The sequence below is a fragment of the Festucalex cinctus genome, chromosome 20, assembly GCF_051991245.1.
Source record: "Festucalex cinctus isolate MCC-2025b chromosome 20, RoL_Fcin_1.0, whole genome shotgun sequence".
Classification (NCBI taxonomy): domain Eukaryota; kingdom Metazoa; phylum Chordata; class Actinopteri; order Syngnathiformes; family Syngnathidae; genus Festucalex; species Festucalex cinctus.
The window spans coordinates 1,718,875-1,740,966 of NC_135430.1; the positions used below are offsets into that span (position 1 = coordinate 1,718,875).

A 22,092-nucleotide genomic window follows, 5' to 3' on the forward strand; every position below is an offset into this window, starting at 1 on the left:
ACCATTTTGATTTTATTTTGTTAATTGTGCATCATCACACCGAATATTGTAACTTTTGGCCATAGGGCGTGGCCGCTACGGGGACGCAAATTTTGAAGATTTTTTGTGACAATAAAAGCTGCATTAACTTGACCGAGATGATCCTATCTTCTCAAAATTTCACACATTTGATGAGAGTCCAGCCCTAAAGACATCTACGAACTTATATTTCATCTTACTGATAGCGCCACCTAGTGGCAATTTTTTTTCTTACGAATTTTCTTCTACGTTTTCCTCCAAACACGTGAATTGGACCGACCTCATATTTGCTCAGATGAGGGTTTCGGCCTTCACGGTGTCACAACACGAAGTTTGTGAGTTTTCGCGAATTGCTGCGGCCGTGGCTAAGCGCTGTTCGCCAAGAAAACAACGCCAGTTTTGAGGGTCTAAACATGCACAGAAACTCATGAAACTTGGCACACACATCTGGCCTGGTATAATAAGTAATATTTTATTGTTGATTGTGCTATTTTTGAAAAAAAAAGACTCAATAGCGGCCCCTAGAAATTTTTAACGAAGCAGCCCCGGTTGTACGTTTAAGCAAGAACGACAAATATTTTTAGGTGTATGAGGGAGCCCAAGACCTACAAAAAAGTCTCTTGGAACCATATGCTAAAATGAACAGGAAGTGAGGTACGAATTTTTGAATGTCCCAATTTTGACGATTTTTGCACATTTACAGGGGGCATACTTTTGCCCACTTCTCCTACACGTTTCATCCGACTGAGTTAAGACTTGACCTGGACCATGTCAAGACCTGTGCCAACGACAGGGGGAAAAATCTTGACTTTTCGAACTACTATATGATGAGGGCCGGGCATCAAAATTTGTGTTTCGCACTGAAAAAGGATATGCTTAATAACTCCCCGGTACATGCTCCAAAAAATCCCAAACTTGACATGTATGTTTATAGTCAAGGCCTGAAGCTATCTCTATGACAACATTCAGTTATATATGCAGCGCCACCTAGCCCTTGAGGCATGAAAAAAAAATACCCCACTTACGGTATTTTTACAAAAATTGTAAACACGTTTCACAATGAAAAAGGATATGCTTGATAACTCCCCGGTACATGCTCCAAAAAATCCCAAACTTGACATGTATGTTTATCGTCAAGGCCTGAAGTTATCTCTATGACAACATTCAGTTATATATGCAGCGCCACCTAGCCCTTGAGGCATAAAAAAAAATACCCCACATACGGTATTTTGTACAAAAAATGTAAACTCATTCTAAGTGTGATAACTAAGTCATTTATGAATATTCTTTTAGTTTCCACCACTCAAAATGTTCACTGGCATCAGACTTATCCAAACATATATATATTTTTATTTATTTTTGATAGCCTCTATGGACATTAAAAGCAATATCGTGAATGAAGGATATGCTTAATAACTCCACGGTACATGCTCCAAAAAAAATCTCACACTTGACATGTATGCTTATAATCAAGGCCTGAAGGTATCTCTATGACAACATTCAGTTATAAATACAGCGCCACCTAGCCCTTGAGGCTTATATAAAAAAAATAAATAAATACCCCACATACGGTATTTTGTACAAAAAATGTACACTCATTCTAAGTGTGATAACTAAGTCATTTATGAATATTCTTTTAGTTTCCACCACTCAAATTTTTCACTGGCTTCACACCGATCCAAACGTATGTACGTTTCCATTTTGTTTTATTCATTTTTAACATAGTAGTAACATTGTGCAATGAGTACAAAGAGCGATGATGTGTATATACACTTTTACAAAAAATACCAATCAGGGCAACTCATTGCCTAAAAATAAAAAAGGACGCTGATTTTTGCAGGTCTTAACAATCACCAAAACCCGTTGAGCTTGACACACACACTGGCAAAAAAATATTCTACATGCAAACGTTTATTATGCCATTTTCAAAGAAATTTTGCTTCCAATATGCCAGTACCCCAACGTGCCAGTACCCCAACGTGCAAGTACCCCAACGTGCAAGGACCCCAACGTGGCCCGGGCTGCGAGGGCCCTTTATAGCTGCTCGCAGCTCTAGTTATTATATATTTTTTTATTTATTATTATTTATATTTTTATTTTTTGTATCCCCTTTTATTTATTTAACTATTTTAATCTATATTAGCTTGTAGCTTTGTTTTTATTTATTTATTTTTTCTATCGTGTTTAACTGTTTTCTTTTAGTGTTTTAAATGTTTTGATTTGGTAGTTATTAAATTTTTAGCTCCAGTGTTTTCTCATGGGGGAGCCTCCACAGTGAGAGTGATGGCTGGTCTTCATCCATCTCACTGTGGATGAACTCCTCCTGGGTGCCTTTCCTTACAGGGTACTTCTGTGCCCCGCCATGTTGTGGTTTTCATGTTTGTTAGGTTTTGGGTGTGTCTGTGGGTACGATCATGGGGACGGGGGGGCTTTTTCTTTCTTTTATTTTATTGAATTATGGATGTCCAGCACTTTGAGTTGCATTTTAAATGTATGAAAGGTGCTATATAAATAAAGTTGATTGATTGATACAGAGTCCGCATAACTGCAGACGCTGCACCGATCTCCCGCTCCATTCTGCCCTCACTCGTGAACAAGACCCCAGGATACTTAAACTCCTCCACTTGGGGCAGGATCTCATCCCCAACCCGGAGAGGACACGCCACCCTTTTCCGACTGAGGACCATGGTCACGGATTTGGAGGTGCTGATCCTCATCGACGTGCGATGTTTATTTATTTACGCAAACTTTTGTTTTACTTCATAAAAGCTGCAATGACGCCATGCTCAGTGGAGCCTTCCTTGCTAGTCTCACAACCCTCCCTCCTGCCTCGCTCTCCATTTCCCTCCCTTCCTCCCTTCTGCCAGTCACTCGCCGTTGTTGCCGCAAGCCCTCCAAACAGCATCGACAAATCACAGACTTTTTAGACACGGTAACCTTCATTCAACACCGTAACTAAAATCCACACGCTCGACAAACGGTATAAAATGCCGGATAGACAATGCTGCGCAGAAACATGGTGAGGGAAGCTGCCTTATTTTGAAATGACTTGGTCAGAACCATCAAAAAGCCGAAAACTGGTCACAATAACGCCAAAGTTAAACGAGTTGTCCAGGCTGTGTCTTGCATTTGGAGTTAATAATAATAATAATAATAATAATAATAATAATAATAATAATAATAATAATAATAATAATAATACTAATACTAATACTAATAATAATAATAATAATAATAATAATAATGTCTGTGGCGGCACGGTGGTCTAGTGGTTAGCACATCCGCCTCCCAGTTCTGAGGACTCGGGTTGAGTCCAGGCTCCGGCCTTCCTGGGTGGAGTTTGCATGTTCTCCCCGTGCCCGCGTGGGTCTTCTCCGGGTACTCCGGTCTCCTCCCACATTCCAAAGACATGCATGGCAGGTTAATTGGGCGCTCCGAGTTGTCCCTAGGTGTGCTTGTGAGTGTGGATGGTTGTTCGTCTCTGTGTGCCCTGCGATTGGCTGGCAACCAGCCCTGGGTGTCCCCCGCCTACTGCCCAGAGCCAGCTGAGCTAGGCGCCAGCACCACCCGCGACCCTAGTGAGGAATAAGCGGTCAAGAAAATGGATGGATGGATAGTTAAAATGTCTCATTTATGGTCCAAACAAATCTCATTACATTTAAGATAAGACTTAGCAAGTAAAAAGTAACTTGTTCTTGGACAATTTCATTCTATTATAATACTAATGATGAAAATATTTTAATTAGAAATCAGACAAATATTTCTGGTAAGATGTAGAGTTTTTGAATTGGAATAAAACATTAAACTAGTAGTTCACCCCCAAAACGACTTTTTTTTCAATTGATTATCCATGCAGAGAAAGCAACAAAACGGAGCAAGTAACTTACTGACAGCTCGGACTCTCAGTGGCAAAGTGGTGCCATCGCTTGCCCTTGGTGCAGGTTCGCGTCCCACCCGGAGACCGCGGTTGTTTGTGTGTGAGTAGATAAGACACTGACAACTTGTCATCATCATCTTGAGAGTCAACAGGGAGAAAATGTGCTGCCATGGCTTGCGAAATTCACAGAAATATATCTTTTTTTTTTTCCTTTCTTTTTTTTTATGAGGCCGTTTCATTGCATATTCACCAAAGCAGTCACTGAATCATCCGTCCATCATCTTAACCGCTGACTCCTCATGAGGGTCGCGGCGGTGCTGGAGCCTATCCCAGACGGCTTCGGGTAGTAGGTGAGGTACACCCTGAACTGGTCGCCAGCCAATCACATGGCACACAGAGACGAACAACCACACACACAAGCGCACCTAGGGACAATTCGGAGCTCCCAATTAACCTGCCATGCATGTCTTTGGAATATGTGGGAGGAGACCGGAGTACCCGGAGAAGACCCACGCAGGCACGGGGAAAACATGCAAACTCCACCCAGTAAGGCCGAAGCCTGGACTGTCCTCTACACTGGGAGGCGGACGTGCTAACCAGTTAGCCACCGTGCCACCCGTCACTGACTCATATATCTGTAAAACACAGGTAGAGTGAGAGCTTGAACTTTGCCTTGATGAAGGCACACCTTTGTTGAAACGCGTCGGCAGTAGTGTTGTTCCGATACCGTTTTTTGGCTCCCGATATCGATACCCAGCTTTGCAGTATCATCCGATACTGATACCATACCGATACTTAACTCATTTGCTCCCAATAACGTATAAATATGTTTTTTAATGTTCTAAGTGTCCCAAAGACGTATTTATACGTTTTTTTGTTGTTGTTTTTTTTATGCTAGAGCATACAGAAGGGTTTGATGCAGCCTCTCAACTGCAAAGAACGGTTGCAGAAATGGTAGTTATTCCACAAACGGCCAGCAGGTGGCAGCAGAGCAAAGGATATCAACCAGGACCATCTAGAAAAAAAGCTCAATTACTTACAATTTTAAATAGATTTGTGAAAACTGATGAAACTTAGCTCTCTTCTAATGCTAATTGCTGCAAAACGGAAACAGATAGAAACATACTTTTTTCTGATGAAAGAAGAAACTTTAATCTTTCTTTTGATAGGTTCCATGCTTTTATAGCAATAGAACACAATATTTTGTGGGCCTTGCAAAATCAGTCAAAATCCAGTAAAACAGCCGGGAGCGAACGGGACTGCTTCTGTGAAAATGGCTGGGAGTGAATGAGTTAAGTTTTTTTTTTTTCCTCAACATGAAAAAGCTGTCCTGCTATTGGTTCAGAGCATTCAAGGGCCAATAGGATATCTTAGATCGGCATGTAGTGAACATGTCATATATGAGTGAATGTTGTGCACGAGCAAGACACAAGATGCTGCATCCAAAATCCTATATTAGCGTTGGAATTAATGGTATCGGCATGTTACTTGTGAGTAGTCACCGATACCGATACCACTGTTTTTATGCAATATCGGCACCTCTGCCGATACCAGTATCGGTATCGGAACAACACTAGTCGGCAGTGCATATTTTCAAGTCCCACTTGACTTTCAGACATTACTACTAGGGGTGTGCAAAAAAACTGATTCATAAATGAATCAAGATTCTCAGTTATTAATCGAATCAAATCGATATTAATATACAAAAATCGATTTTACATAAATTAGAAATGAAAAAGAAGGGGAAAAGGCACATGCTGTTTTTGTGGAAAAAGGCACTTACAATACAAAATTAATAAATGCTTAAACAAAAAAAAGACACTATAATGTCTCTATTTGTCATTTTGCCTTGCAAAGCAGACTGAAGTAGATCATGACAATGTTGTGCTTATCTGTAAATTGAAGCAGAAATCATTTGTCAATCAAATAATTTTGAATCGAAAATCGTTTGAATTGAGAATCGAAAATTGATTCTGAATCGAATCGTAGACCCAAAAATCGTAATTGAATCGAATCGTGAGACAGTCAAACATCCCAGCCCTAATTACTACACAGTGCCTCGGATTCTCAGACGGCTTTTCAAACAAGCCTTTTCAGCAAGTCTACATTTTTCTGCTTCATCCTATTTGGGTGATTTTGCCTCCTGTCTCATACACTTTAAACTAATGCATATGCACATACAGTTGTTATTTGAAAACATTTCTATTAGTTTTTTTTTTAGAATTACATAAATGAAATAAACTGCACGGGCTGTTCGGTCCCTGTACGACCGTTGCCAGAGTTTGGTCCGCATTGCCGGCAGTAAGTCGGATTCGTTTCCGGTGAGGGTTGGACTCCGCCAAGGTTGCCCTTTGTCACCGATTCTGTTCATAACTTTTATGGACAGAATTTCTAGGCGCAGCCGAGGCGTGGAGGGGTTCCGGTTTGGTGGCCTCAACATTGCATCTCTGCTCTTTGCAGATGATGTGGTGCTGTTGGCTTCATCAGGCCGGGGCCTTCAGCTCTCACTGGAGCGGTTCGCAGCCGAGTGTGAAGCGGCTGGGATGAGGATCAGCACCTCCAAATCCGAGACCATGGTCCTCAGTCGGAAAAGGGTGGAGTGTCGTCTTCAGGTCGGGGATGAGATCCTGCCCCAAGTGGAGGAGTTCAAGTATCTTGGGGTCTTGTTCACGAGTGAGGGTGGGATGGAGCGGGAGATCGACAGGCGGATCGGTGCAGCGTCTGCAGTGATGCGGACTCTGTATCGGTCCGTCGTGGTGAAGAAAGAGCTGAGCCAAAAGGCAAAGCTCTCGATTTACCGGTCGATCTACGTTCCAACCCTCACCTATGGTCACGAGCTGTGGGTCGTGACCGAAAGAACGAGATCCCGGATACAAGCGGCCGAAATGAGCTTCCTCCGCAGGGTGTCCGGGCTCTCCCTTAGAGATAGGGTGAGAAGCTCGGTCATCCGGGAGGGACTCAGAGTCGAGCCGCTGCTCCTCCGCGTTGAGAGGAGCCAGCTGAGGTGGCTCGGGCATCTGGTTCGGATGCCTCCTGGACGCCTCCCTGGGGAGGTGTTCCGGGCATGTCCCACTGGCGGGAGGCCCCGGGGACGACCCAGGACACGCTGGAGAGACTATGTCTCTCGGCTGGCCTGGGAACGCCTCGGGATCCCGCCGGAGGAGCTGGTTGAAGTGGCTGGGGAGAGGGAAGTCTGGGTTTCCCTCCTGAAGCTGCTGCCCCCGCGACCCGACCCCGGATAAGCGGAAGAAGATGGATGGATGGATGGAAATAAACTGCTTGCAGAACTTCCTAGTCACTGCAAAATATTTTGCAAATTTCCTAATTTCCAACCTCATCACAGTACAGAAACAGCTCTGATTAACTAATTTGCTCCCAATAACGTGTAAATACGTTTTTTTTTAAGTTTTAAGTAGTGCTGTTAAAGTTAAAAGCGCTAACTAATTAATTAATCGCAAAAAATTATCGCACTAATCATTGTATTACCACAGATTAATCACACTATTAATTTTAACCGCAGATGATCCTTTTAGCCGACGGCGGATGGTTACGTTAAAGGTAGCTGTTGGAGTTTGAGCAATAAACATAACTACATGCATTAAAGTATGTTTATATATGCCGTATGTCATTTTTTCCCCCATTTTAAATTATGCAATTAATTAATTGATTAGAAAAAGCAGGATGAGTGTGTGCAGTGAATATAAATTTTTGAAGACGTCCTCATAACATTAAATGTCGAAAAAATTAACACATAACAGGTGCGCTTCAAATTTAGCTGGCAAAATATGTTGGGGGAAAAAAAGTCCGTTTTTAAGTCAGTGATTAATCACGATTAATCAAAATTCTAAGATGTGATTAATCTGATTAAAACATTTCATCGTTTGACAGCTCTAGTTTTAAGTGTCCCAAAGACGTATTTATACGTTTTTTTGGTGTTTTTTATGCTAGAGTATACAGAAGGCTCTGATGCAGCCTCTCAACTGCAAAGAACGGTTGCATAAATGGTAGTTATTACACAAACGGCCAGCAGGTGGCAGCCGAGCAAAGGAGATCAACCCATGGCCATGTAGAAAAAAAAAGCTAAGTACAATTTAAAATAGATTTGTGAAAACTGATGAAACTTAGCTTTCTTCTAATGCTAATTTCTGCAAAACGGGAGCAGATAGAGAAACATACTTTTTTTCCTGATGAAAGAAGACTTGAATCTTTCTTTTGATTGGTTTCATGCTTTTATAGCAATAGAACATAATATTCTGTGGGCCTTGCAAAATAAGTCAAAATCCAGTAAAACAGCCGGGGAGCGAATGTGATTGCTTCTGTGAAAATGGCTGAGAGTGAATGAGTTAAAGTACTGAATGATATAAGATTGAGCACTGATGCAGGGAAAGTATCGGTGCTTGTCTTGTTGGACCTCAGGGCAGCATTTCACACGATTGATCATAATATGCTGTTGGACAGGCTGGAAACTTGGGAAAAGAGGATTGCTGTTAAAAAAAAAAAAAACAGGTTGAGTCACTGTCTTTAGAAACCAAAGACCAAGTTCGAAATCTTGGGGTACTCATAAACACAGACCTGACCTTCAGCAATCAGATCAAATCAATCACTATGTTTTTTTTTCTCTTTTTCTCTTTTTAATTATTATTTTTATTATAATTTTAAACTTCCTTATGCTAAATTAAAGTTTGCTGAATAATGTTTTATAGGGGTGTCAATTGCCTAGTACCTGACGATTCGATTCGCATTATGATTTATAAATCACGATTTGATTCGATACTGATTAATCCCGATACGAATTCATAAGTTGATTGTTGCAATTTTTTTTATTCAAATTTAGAAAATACTAATCAGTAAACTTGTACAATGTAAGATTTGTATGAAATGTATTATTTATTTATCTGAAACTTCAGTCTTATACAGGTTGTAATCAGTTTCCTGTTTGAACAGCATTGAAATAAAATATTAAGGCTAAATGTTCCATTAATATAACATTCTTTCATGCATGTGAATCCTAAAACGTTTTGGTGAATATTTTTCCATCAAATATGGATGTTTAAAAATCGATTTGACCGCCTATTGAATCAAATCGAGAATTGTGCGATGTAATATCGCGATATATTGCCAAATCGATTTTTTTTAACACCCCTAATAACATTGTCAATGTATGCTCTATTTGTAAATTTGTAACCTACTTTTATTTTCTCTTCTTCCTCTGAATGTTAACTGTGTTTGTTGATGCTTATATTGTTGTCTTTCCTTGTGTAAAGCGCATTGAGTTGCCTTGTGTATGAAAAAACTTGCCTTGCCTTGCCGAATTTGAGTCACTGTCAAGCTTTACATCATACAAAACTATATGCCAATTGGAACTACAGTATTCTTCAGCGTGCATGGTCTTGCTGTGAGATGGGCGGCATGGCTCACTGGTATGGTGGTCGTCTCCCAACCCAGAGGTTGTGGGTTCGATCCCAGGCCATTGTGACCACGTTGAAGTATCCTTGAGCAAGATACTGAACCCCCAGTTGCTCCTGATGCTGCGTCATCAGTAGGTGAATGGGTAGTCAAAAATGTAAAGCGCTTTGAGGGCCTTGAAGGTGGAAAAGCGCTATATAAATGAAGTGCCATTTGCCATTTACATTGAAGAAAAAGACCTCAGCAATGATGAATTGGCAGTGCTGAAGTTACACAACTTTCATTATACACTGACTTCAGCACCGAACATGGAGCTAAGTATACAGTGGAACCTCTACTTACCAACATCTCTTCATACGAAATTTTCGAGTTACGAAACGCCTCAACGGGAAAATATTGCCTCTTGTTACGAACGAAATTTCTAAATACGAAAGGTAAAAATACATTACCGAACGCAACATACTTTCGGCTATGGTTATTTCCTACCATAGGTATCTATGAGCATATACTAGATCGGTGTCTATACGGCGTCCTCATCATTCATCCCGCGGCCCATGAGGTGTTCCGATAGTTTTTCGTAAATGTATGAACTAACGGCCAACGAATTTGTGCAAAAATTCAAACAATTGGTGATTGATGAAGGCACAGTAAGTTTTTAGTTGCGACGAGACGGGCCTTTTTTTTTTTTCAAAAATATATTTATTGTTTTTTTTTTATATATACAGACACAAAAACACACACACACACACAAAACAAAAATATGGCCCAAAAGAAAGAAAAAAAAAAGATAATACTCGCATTCCAAAAACAAAAATTTCTGTTTCAAAATACAAATGTTCTCTTGACAATAGATGAAATTTCAAGTCCAACATAAGTTAAATAAGGTTCCCAGATCTTCAGAAAATAATCGTCCTTGTGATTCAAACGACATGTCAGATAGTCCAAGGATATATGGTTGAAAATGATCTTATGCCATTGTGTCTTTGAGGGTGCATGGTCAGAAATCCAATTTACCAGCAAACATTTTCGAGCACAAAAGGTAAGAATTTGATACAATTTTTTATGATATTTGTTGGTAACAGCAGTCAACAAGTCCAAGCAAAAGAAATAAAGGATTGCAAGCCAAATCAACAACAAATATCTTATCCATTTCTTGTCCAATAGTAAACCAAAATTGTTGTATTTTTGAGCAAGACCAAAAACAGCGTGTGAGGGTAACAATTTCAATTTTGCACTTTAAACACATTGAGGAGGTGTGAGGCTTGATCTTGTGGCGCAGGTGAGGAGAGATATGGGCCCTGTGAAGTATCATAAGCTGAGTGGCTCTAACTCTGTTACAAACACACAGTGTTTTTATATTGTGCCAAACACTTCTCCACTCATTTTCAGTAATATTACAATTGAGTTCCTTCTCCCACTGCTCTTTCAAATGCAACGTATTGACAACAGAAAGTCCTTTAAGAGCATTGTAGAATATTTTAACAGAGCCTGCACATTTGGAAATAAAAATGAGTTTCTCCATGTCTGATATGTTTCTGTTAAGTATTAAGTTTGTAGTATTCTTCTTAATGAAGTCCCTCACTTGCAGATATTGATAGAAATCCTTTCTTGGAATGTTATATTTACCAGTTAATTGATCAAAAGACATCATAATAGATCCCTCAAAGAAATCCTGTAATTTAGACAGCCATTGTTGTGCCCAGTTTTTAAATTTCGTATCGTTCATACCAGGTAGAAATCTCTGGATTGACGGGCCTTTTTTTGAAAAAGATGCCTTGCCATACCGGAAGTTTCCATGAAGTTTAATAATTTGTTTAAAAGAATCGCCCAGAAAAGTGTTCACCAGTCGGGTGTTTGCTCACTAAGATGATGTTTGGCTTGGACATTAACGAAGGATTGTTTTAAAAAAAAAAAAAAAAAAACATCCATGGATCAGTTCTTTACAAAACACCAGGCAAAAAAACAACAACAAAACACTTCTGAGAGAGGAGAACATGAACCAGAGGGCAAAAAACAATGAGGACAGCAGTTAAAAAGGTAAATGACCATCATTTTTATTCTTTACTCTATTCTTTGTTATTGACATTATGCACAACAATCATTTATTGTGCAATAATCTAATTGTAACATGTATTTGTTACATGTTTTGATGCATTTTCATGCTTTATAAAAGATTTATGTCTGAATTTTGGGAGGCTTGGAACGGATTAGGGCATTTACATGGAAAATGCGTCTCTACTTACAAAATTTTCTACTTAAAAACTTTCTTCCAGAACCAATTAATTTCGTAAGTAGCGGTACCACTGTACTAGTACTACAATCAGGTTTGTAATGTATGCACACTGCTGCCACTGTCAGCATTTTTGGCTTCAGTTTAATGATGTTGGTTTAATATAAACTTACTCTCATTGGCGGGGCAGAATCGTGACGAGCTTGTGTGTGGGAATTCAGTGAGGTCAGAGGTTACTCCCAGTGGGGGTTCAGACAGGACATCAGCTACGTAGCAGGCATTCAAGTCGGTCAGTGAACTGGTCAGATCGCACATAGTTGTTGAGATACGTATGCAATTAGAGTTCCGCTGTTTGTCCCTGGAAACCCTGCAAAATATTACACGTTTAGAAAATAAATACCAATCAGATGATAGAGCAGAAAGTTCTATTGGAAGAACTCTACTGTACACTTTTGATGCTTACATAGAGAACTCTACAGTGTATGAGTAATCAGTTGGTACTGGTTCCCAAGTCAGAATGGTTTTAAAGTTTGTGGATTTCCAGGTGACGGTCTGTGCTCTAGGATAAAGCCCTGTAAAATTAATGAGCAACAAATCATTTAGAATACTTGAATGATAGCAAAGTTGCAACATGACCAACAATACGATGACTAAAATCTCTGTTGCTAAAAAATATAGCTTTACACACCTGACCTGATCTAGTATCAACTTTAAACATCTTGCATGAACGCTTCTGACCATTTTTTTTAAAATCTATTTTCGTCTAAATTCAGTTCCCTCAAAAGAATGTGACTTTTCTCAAGACATATTAAGACCCAGCAGAAACAGTGCAACAAGTTTGCTGTCAAATGAACAACTTAACATCAGCTATGCGAAGTTGAACTTCCATGCATTCCTTTCATAGCTCCATTAATCTGTTCTCATCACATTGTTAATTATTGCCGTATTCAGAATGACAGAAATATTTCAGAAATATAATTATAGTAATTAGTAAATCCCTGCAACTGTATGAGCAGTCACTTCTGCATCAAAACCTTGTCAGCCATGAAACATAAAGTCAGTTGTGACTGTTATGGGTTTGATGACTTACACAAAAATTACATTGCAAGCAAATTGCACATTGAGTGCCACTGATTCTTGAAAACCTTAACCTCTGCTGGTCTTGTTGTGAGGGGTTAACGTTACAGTATTTTGTTTAGTACAAATTCTTGCATTAAAAAAAAAAATAAATCACACTGACACAATGGACCCTATGCACAGATAGCCGTGACGTATTTCCGGGAATATTTATGAGCGCATTTGTCAAGGCATCGAAGAAGAGGCGAGACGATAGTACATTGAGCAATCACTGCTATGTGCGCAGATAGACAGGTTTAACTCTGCCTTGTTTTCTCCCCTCTTATGCTAACCACCGGAGACACTTTGTGTTAACTTGTTAACATCGGCAGGAATAACTACTCGATCGCACAAGGGCGCCGTTTGTCATCAGTAGAACCAGAGCTGTATTTTGGAAGTTGAACTTTGTTCATGTCCCATATTCTCATGCTGCTATTTTATTGTATTAAAAACATGAAAATATTTATATGACTCATATTCTTTACCGCTGACAACGCTGTCGGATTGACGACGTCGGTGAAGAGACGTGGCGAAGAGGAGGCTACAGACCAGAGAGGGTTGGTTGGTTTATTGAACATCTTAACAAACACATTACAAAATATAAGTTGAAGTTAAAATTTGAAGAAAGAAAATAATTCATTAATGTCATAAATTACATATTCAAAATGAGTAGGAAGAAGAGGGGCCGGACGAACGTGTCAGCTGCGTGACGTCACTCCAAATTCTTTTTTACTTTTCAAAATCATCTCGCGCGCCGGGTAAAACCCCTTTGCAGGCCTGATCCAGCCCACGGGCCGTATGTTTGACACCCCAGGCTTAGGTGTTAATATACTAATTAGAAGGTTTTTCAGTAATAAATGGTCAAATAAAAAGACCGTTCAGGGCTCTACACTTGACTTTTCCACTACTAGCACTGGTGCGCTGGGTGGCGTGTCGCAAACGGGGCCGGGCGAACGTGTCAGCTGCGTGACGTCACTCCCGCGGCAATTTAAAAGCACGCACAGATTTTTTTTTTTTCCCTCACTCACTCACAGAAGCTTATATGTGTGAATGAGTGAGTGAAAAAAAAATCCGTGCTTGCTTTCAAATTGCAGCGGGAGTGACGTCACGCAGCTGACACGTTCGCCCGGCCCCATTTGCGACCCCCCCCGCTCTGAGATTGGCTGGAGTGGTGTAAACACTGTCTTTCCACAGAAACGTCCCGCTGTTTACAAAACAAACACAAAATGGCAAAATACAGGCTGGAGGTGTGCGGGTTAGGACAAAATCACCCCCACACGTTATGAAAAGCCCATACCTACCTCTGCGATTGGCTGGAGGGGTGTAAACACTGTCTTTCCACAGAAACGTCCCGCCGTTTACAAAACAACCACAAAATGGCAAAATACAGGCTGGGGGTGTGGGGGTTTAGGACAAAATCACCCCCACACGTTATGAAAAGCCCATATCTATAAATTGAGAAGTAGTTTGTTTAAATCCTGTATTTAAAAAGTGCATTTTCCTGAGTGAAACCGGCAGACAGCCCCTTTAAAGTCAAAGTTGTGCTTGAAATGTCTGTTTTTACAAAAAGCCCATTTCTCCCAGTTCTTGGTCAAAAATGGGAATTTTATCAGCGTTTGAATATGGCTATATTCAAACACTAATAACTAAAGAACGGAATACGATAGAAATATACTTTTTTTTTCTGTCGAAAGAAGAGTCTAATCTTTCTTTTGGTATGTCCCATGTTTAAATAGCATTAGAACTCAATATTCTGTGGGCCTTGCAAGATCAGTCAAAATCCAGGAAAACGGCTGCTATTCAATAAGTTAAAGTGCCGTGTCCACGTCACTCGGTCACTGAGTCACCTAGAGGTACTTTGTTTCGCCCCGCGGCTGCTTGACAAGTTGACAACAAACACAGTACGTGATTGAGAGCGTGAGGCGCCTAGCTGCAGTAACTTGCTCCGCGGCAGAAGGACTATGGGGTATATGCCACGGAAGAGGCAGGACTTCCGACTTCCATGTTTTTGCACATCAGCTTTGATTCCGGTACCGGGTTGCGACGTGGGGGCGGTGTTCCAACACTCGCATCCACCACCCCTGTATACCCCCCCAACCATGTGCTCCCGTCGATGGGCGGGAGCGCACAGGGTGTCGCAGCTCTCTGAAGTGCTTCGGACTAGTGCTGTCACTCACGCCTTTTTTAAAAATCGACTTGCCTGTCAATTATTTCAATGATTTCAACGACCGACTAATAGCCCCGCCCCCCCAAAAAAATTAAAACACTTTTTTTTTTCACTAAGTCCAGTAATGTTGAACCTGAGTTGAATTTTGTGGATATGAATACTCATTGTTCCTCATCTTCTCTACACACATGCACATATTACACCAACACCAACAAATTTAGTCGATGCTAAACGATTACTAATCACGATTAGCATTAGCCCTGAAAAAACTCGAATCACTTACCAGGGCTCTACACTAACTTTTTTACTGGTAGCACTGGTGCGAGTAACATTTTTAGTTGGTCGCACAGCACAGGATTTGGTCACACCATTTTTTGTGGAGGTACAGCATGACCTTAGGCATACGCAACTTGATATATTTGCAAAATATTTTATTGGAATATACGAGGTTTGCCTGTAACAGCAGTGGCTATCAAAACAATTCAATAAATTCATGTAGCTTAACTCATGGGAACGTTGTTGTTTAGCTTAGTCAGTACTTGTTTTTTTTTCTTCACCTGCTCCTCGGCCGATACTGTTGTGATTGTGCTTTCAGGCTGTGTGTTTTTGTTTTATTTTCTATTAGCCTCTGATTGACGGATGGGGTGTGTCCTCCTGCGCCGCACCTGTTTCCCATCCTCAATCAACCTTGATAAGGACTGTGACTGCCGACACTCCTCTTCGGAGTATTGACCTTGCTACGCCTTCGCTTTGTGCATTATTCTGACCTTGTGTGAATTCTTTTGATCATATAGCCTCGTCTCTTGTTTCTAGTTGTCTTCGTGAGTCCTTTTGATTCATAGTTTTCTGTTGTTTCCTTAGCTTTTATGCTTGAAGGTTTGTTATTCTCGCGTTGAGCCGTTTCTGCTCCGTAGTTTTATGTTTCCTCAGCTTTATGCTTGAGAATTGTTATTCACGTGTTTTCTACGTCGTCTTTAGTTATCCGCTTTGTATAGCGTGTTTAGTGTTTAGTTTTTGTTTATTCGCGTACACGGTTTTGTAGCCCTCGGGTATATTTTTGTTACTATCTTCCATGCAGGTTTTGCAAGCGTTTACTGTTAACTGTTTTTCTCCTGGCTTCGTCCAGCGCTTTTTGTTCCTACCCTTGTAAAATAAATCATTCAATTGTCTCTCTGTGTTCTGCATTTTTGGGATCCGCCTTCCGGTTCCACCTAACACCCTGAAATGTCACCTTCACTTTGAGCACGCAAATAATAAACAACGCAACACGCTAATTTTTTGCTCTTTCTTTTTCTTGCTTTCTACAGAGCAGACACTTTTCGGAATGTAAGGAGCGGATGTAAGAATTTTAGACTTGGTTAAATAAAATTTTAGACCGAGGATGAAAATATGGCTGTTTTTTTAAGACATTTTAGGCCTAAAATTTAACTTTCTGAATTTTAGACTTTTTTTTTTTTTTACATTTTTTTTTTTTACTTTTTTTTTTTTTTTTTTTTAGACCCTGCGGGAACCCTGCCTTTTCATCTGTTTCATTTGAGCTGTCCAAGCCAAGCTTGCATTCCCCAGTGCGTGCGGATCTGCCATAACATTTCACGGATGGGAAATCACGGCAACGTTGAACCAATTTCATATGGACCACTATAGATTAAATATTGAGATTCACGACCGGCTCGCGAAGCTATTTCTGAATGGAGACGGTATCGGAACATCACTATATATAAGGCGCACCGCATTATAAGGCGCACCTTCAATGAATGACATATTTTAAAACTTTTTCCAAATATAAGGCGCACCGCATTATAAGGCGCACCTTCAATGAATGCCATATCTTAAAACTTTTTCCAAATATGAGGCACCGCATTATAAGGCGCACCTTCAATGAATGACATATTGTAAAACTTTTTCCAAATATAAGGCGCACCGCATTATAAGGCGCACCTTCAATGAATGGCATATTTTAAAACTTTTACCAAATATAAGGCACACCTCATTATAAGGCGCACCTTCAATGAATGACATATTTTAGAACTTTTTCCAAATATAAGGCGCACCGCATTATAAGGCGCACCTTCAATGAATGACATATTTTAAAACTTTTTCCACATATAAGTAGTGTTGTTCTGATACTGATACTGGTATCGGCAGAGGTGCTGATACTGCATAAAAACAGTAGTATCGGTTAGGGTGGGACAAAAAAACGATTCGACCGAACCATCGTTCGTCAAGGGGAGCTAAACGACCGTATCGGTAGCAAACGCGTCAACCGATACAAAATCCGCCGGGAATCCTTAGATACATTGCTTGTAAAGCTGTGGACCGGATATCGCGTGGCTGTGAATCGGTTGCGAGTGAGGCTTTATAGTTTTCATAACAATAGCAAGAGTTCTGCTCTACTTGTTTTGTTTACGTTTCAGTAGCATCACTTATTCAAGCTACTTCCGTGTTTACAGAGAGCTAGCAAAGTAGTGCTCAGAGATGCTTCATTCCCCGGATGTTGTAAACATAATGCAAAGACGTCACACACCTTTTTGGGGGGCCTGCCCACCGTCAACGCCGGACTCGCGACATGTCCCGGGATAGTGTGAGCGCGCGCGCGCGCGTGCGTCACAACGAATGACAGCATGCAACTGATGACAGTAGCAGGAGGCCATGGCTCTCGAGTCCTCTCGGTGCACTTGTATGTCCCGGCGTTGGTACTGCCCGCGAGCCAAAAGAATAACTTCCGTGACGATCCAGTGCAATGGATCCAAACTACACAGGTATGTCGCACAGCCACCAACACACCAGCGAAGCTAAAAGCATACTGCAAGCATCTCTTTTCTCAGTTTGTGGCTCCCTGTCAATGTACACAACTAGCATGGGCAGCAGATAGGAGAACTTAGACGTGCCCACAATTACGTCATCAAACTCAAAATGAACAACCCCCCCGAAAAAAAAACAACAACTAAAGAACAAAACATGAACAGTTGTGATTCCGTGGTCATCATCGTGTCTCAGATAAAAAATAAATAAATAAAAGATGTCATACATTAACCAAAAATGAATGTGATGGCAAAAGAAAAACAAAAATTGTTGATAAAAAGGGAAGGGCACTTTTGGAAATATGTTTGCATATAGGGCTGCACAATATATCGAAAAAATATCGATATCGCGATATTGGCCCTTACAATATGCATATTGCAAAGGCATGCAATAAGTTTTAGACTGAATTCTATGCTTTTTATATGAATTTGACCAGTCAGATGTTAACTAAAATGTGCATCGCCATGCAATAGTTGAAAATGATCAAGACATAATTACAATTAATTAACTAAGATTACATTAAGGTTGCTTATTTTGTCACATGAAAAATGTTTTTCTTTCATTAGATAATAAAAATGTAATTTCTTTAGGTACATGTTAAATATCGCGATAATATTGATATCGCTACGTTCGACAAGTATATCGCATATCGCATGTTTTTCCAATATCGTGCAGCCCTATTTGCATATATTAAGTGGTTTAAAATGTGTTTGATAGATTTATTGTTCCATAAGGTGGCTTCATATTTCTTTTGGCTGGACGGTAGGTTTATTTCATGACTTAAATTTATGTTTCTGAAATACTTCACAATGTGCACATATTCTGTTTAATTCTGTTGGTGTCTTTTTAAAGGTTAAATATTTATATTTCAAATTAAATTATCAGACTTTTGTTTTCTTGATCCTTATTTTGAATAGAAAAAAACAATTATAACTGTCAATAACGACTAATAAATATTGAAACTGATACATTTTTCAGTCATACTTCCAGCCCTTTGTTGTGGTCTATTTAAATAATTGATTCAGTATATGAAAATATCGAAGACATTTTTGTTGTTGTTTTTTAACACGTTTGAAGATACTGTAAAAATTTGTGGTGTTTTAAGATTAACGTCTACAAACAAAAAATGTCACTATAAGTTTTGAATATTGAAGTGAATCTTATCGAATCGAAAATTGTATCGTTCCCAAACTTAATCGAACCGTATCGAACCGTTCTGTTCCGAAAGATAATCGTTTTTCAATCGAATCGCAACCTGTGTATCGAGATACATATTGAATCGGCCTCATGTCAGAGATTCTCACCCCTCGTATCGGTATCGGTGACTATTCAGAAGTAACATGCCGATACCATTAATTCCAACGCTAATATAGGATTTTGGATTCAGCATCTTGTGTCTTGCTCGTGCACAACATAAATGACATCACTCACTGCATCACACATCAGACTTGTCATAAACATGAATGTTGTAAAGATTTCTTGTACAATTTGCCCTCTAGACATTTTTATGAAGCTTTTGCAATTGTATGATTCAGCTAGATTTGTAAAAATTGGGATACCTATCAGCCCAAGACTTACAAAAAAGTTTCTAAAGCTATATGCTACACCAAACAGGAAGTCCGCCATTTTGATTTACTTTGGTATTTGTAGCCATTTTTTGGGGCCTTTTATAGGGGTCATACTTTTGATAAAACTTACCAGATAGTCTTCATTCTTTGGCGTGTTTCATCTTAAGATATTTAAGATGAAAAGTTATTGAATTTTTTTTATTTTGTCATGCGCCTTTGCTGTAGTGATGCATTGTTTGCAAAGAATTTTTTTGAGAGTCTAAACATGGGCAAAAATTCACAAAACTTTGCACACACTTGTCACAAACACGAATATTTGTGACAGAGATTTGTTGTGAAATTTGTAATAAATGTCTCAATAGTGCCCTCTAGACATTTTTATTACGTAGATCCGATTACATGATTCAGCTAGATGTGTGAATATTGGGAGGCATACCTATCAATCTATACCTACAAAAAGTATTCTATAGACATATGCCAAACCATTTTGATTTGATTTTGTTAATTGTGCATCATTTTTGGCCTTTCCATGAAACTTTGCAAACACAAAGCATGGCAAAAACATTTACAATTTAGGCGGTTTCCTATGAAACAGTACCCCAAAATGCCAGTACCCCGACATGCAAGTACCCCAACGTGGCCCGGGTTGCGAGGGCCCTTTATAGCTGCTCGCAGCTCTAGTTATTATTATAACTGTAATTCTCTTCTTTTTTTTCTTTTTTTTTCTTAAACTCCCTTGAGTGAAGCGCAATATCTCTCTGGCTATTGCCAGATTACCGCACACACGCACAGAAAGCTTTTTGAAAGAACTTACTTTATGCTCCAGGATCCCGCGCCGTCACACTAGTTCCATTCCATCCCATTCAGATCCATAAACGTCCAAATTTAATTCGTTTCTATCGCCAATGTCCATTCAAATTACCTTCCGAAGTTCCGTCTGTTGCATTGTGTCAATTTAACTTGGTTTTTGCACATTTGGTCACGAAAAACGATGCGAATCAAATCGCCAGGTACTAGGCAATTCACCCCCATTACATAGACTATTAAATATAATTGTATATTTAAACATGGCGCCAAGTAGTACTTGCCAAGTAGGTCTTGCCTTAACTTGGACCATTTTAAAAGGACCACCTCTCTCACACAACCTCTTTTGTGTTCTTGTATTATTTGAGTAATAGTTTGGTAGTTTGGAAACATTACTGTACATTGTGAGTAAAAAGCTGAATGTGAAGAAAATCGCAAAATAAATCAAAATTGCAATCTTGTCAAAAAATCGCAATTCACTTTTTTCTTTTTTGTACGCCCCATAAACTAGGGCTGAACGATAATCAATAGGTACTATATTGTTAACTATAAAAAGTATATATGAATTCTAAATGAAGGGGAAATTAATTCAGGAAAACTAATGTACAGGTTATGTTTGAATCAATTTATTCTGATGGCATTGCTCCTTTTATTTGTGTCTTAATTGTCTCGCTCTGTCTATTTATTTATCACTTTTACAACACTTTGGTAGTGTCCAGTGCTTAACAAATAAAGTTGGATGACTGGACTGGATTGGATTCTTCGTCAAACAAGCAAATTACATTATTCAGCCATGTGTCTTTTGACAAGAACACTGTATAATAACTAATAATAACACGCGCCCGGAACGCACACGCACGCACACACGCTAGTTATAAGTTAAATACACTCAAAAGAAAACTAAATGTACATCCGTTAATAAAGGAAGCGGACTCACCTGTGACGGCATTTGAGTGGAGAAAAAGGAGTATTAACAGCGCCAGAGCTGCCGTTTCCCGCTTTGTCGTCAGCATTTGTGTTAAATTCCACTGAGTTTGTATAATCCAGTCGAAAATGTGTCTACAGTACTTTGTTATTGAGGGATGCGTTAGTAGTGTTACAGAAACCTACTCAACTAAACACTTTAAGTGACGCTTGTGCGATAACTGTGATTTGAATGTGCAGTGCAGTCCTTCAACGATCGACATAGGACTTGGCCCCGCCTTGAGCCAGTGGACCTGTTGCTGGGATACGTAAGCGTGTCCGCCATATTTAATGTGCTAGATCTGCCTCGTACGCCTATCCATGTCAATGGACTGAACTTCATAAAGTGACAATTCACAATGCACATAGTTCATGCCTCTCATTCACAAACACAGACTAATATACTTAAGAAATAGTATGCTGAAATATGCATGCAACTTTTCATCTCATGATATTTAGGATTGTAACGAACAGTTACAGTGTTGCCAGAACCCTTTTACTGGGACACGTGCCCCATGGGCAGTGCTTTTTATCAATGAGAGCTATTTCTCAGGCACAGACGGGCCCATACGGCTGGAGTGGGAATAAAATAAAATAAAAGTTTTTGAAAATTTGCTGCACAGTTTTTATATAATATAGACCAGGGGTACCCAAACTCTTTCCTGTGAGGGCCACATAACGTTTCCCTTCTCTGATGCGGGGCCGGGGTCAGTTTGTAACAGAAAAAAAAGTGTGGCGATTGTAGGGGTGCCTAAATGTAAACGTTTATTGTTTTATAGAAAGCCACAAATACCAAATATTAACAACACCTTACGGTATCTTCACAGAACAAAAGTCCATGGAACATTAAACTTTTTGTTAACAGGTAAAGGTTCATCTTAATTGTTCATCTTAATTAAAAAAAAGTTCATCTTAATTGTCAAAGCAGAACCTCTCTTACTTATATAACGAATATGAGCAGCCTCTCAAACTTTTAGGTTCCATTTGGCTTGTAGGCACCATTGTTTGCCACTCTCTCTCTCTCATCAACTTCCCAGTGAAAATCACAAAGGAAGCAGGCTAAGAAACCAAACTTATGTGATGCATGTAGCCCAAAATATTTCACTACCTTCACCATTATTTGTGGCGTTGGATTTTATGA

General features: G+C 39.7%; 1 protein-coding gene across 1 annotated transcript in view; it reads right to left on the minus strand.

Annotated features, from left to right (window-relative positions):
- f3a (coagulation factor III, tissue factor a) overlaps positions 1-21,154 on the minus strand; it is an 89,358-nt gene extending 68,204 nt beyond the window's left edge. The window contains exons 1-3 of the mRNA XM_077508941.1: positions 20,926-21,154; positions 11,995-12,103; positions 11,705-11,898 (exon numbers count right to left, since the gene is read on the minus strand). Coding sequence (XP_077365067.1) covers positions 11,705-11,898; positions 11,995-12,103; positions 20,926-21,001 — 379 coding nt within the window. The 5' untranslated portion in view covers positions 21,002-21,154. The remainder of the gene's footprint in view (positions 1-11,704; positions 11,899-11,994; positions 12,104-20,925) is intronic.
- Between the last annotated feature and the right edge of the window lie 938 nt (positions 21,155-22,092).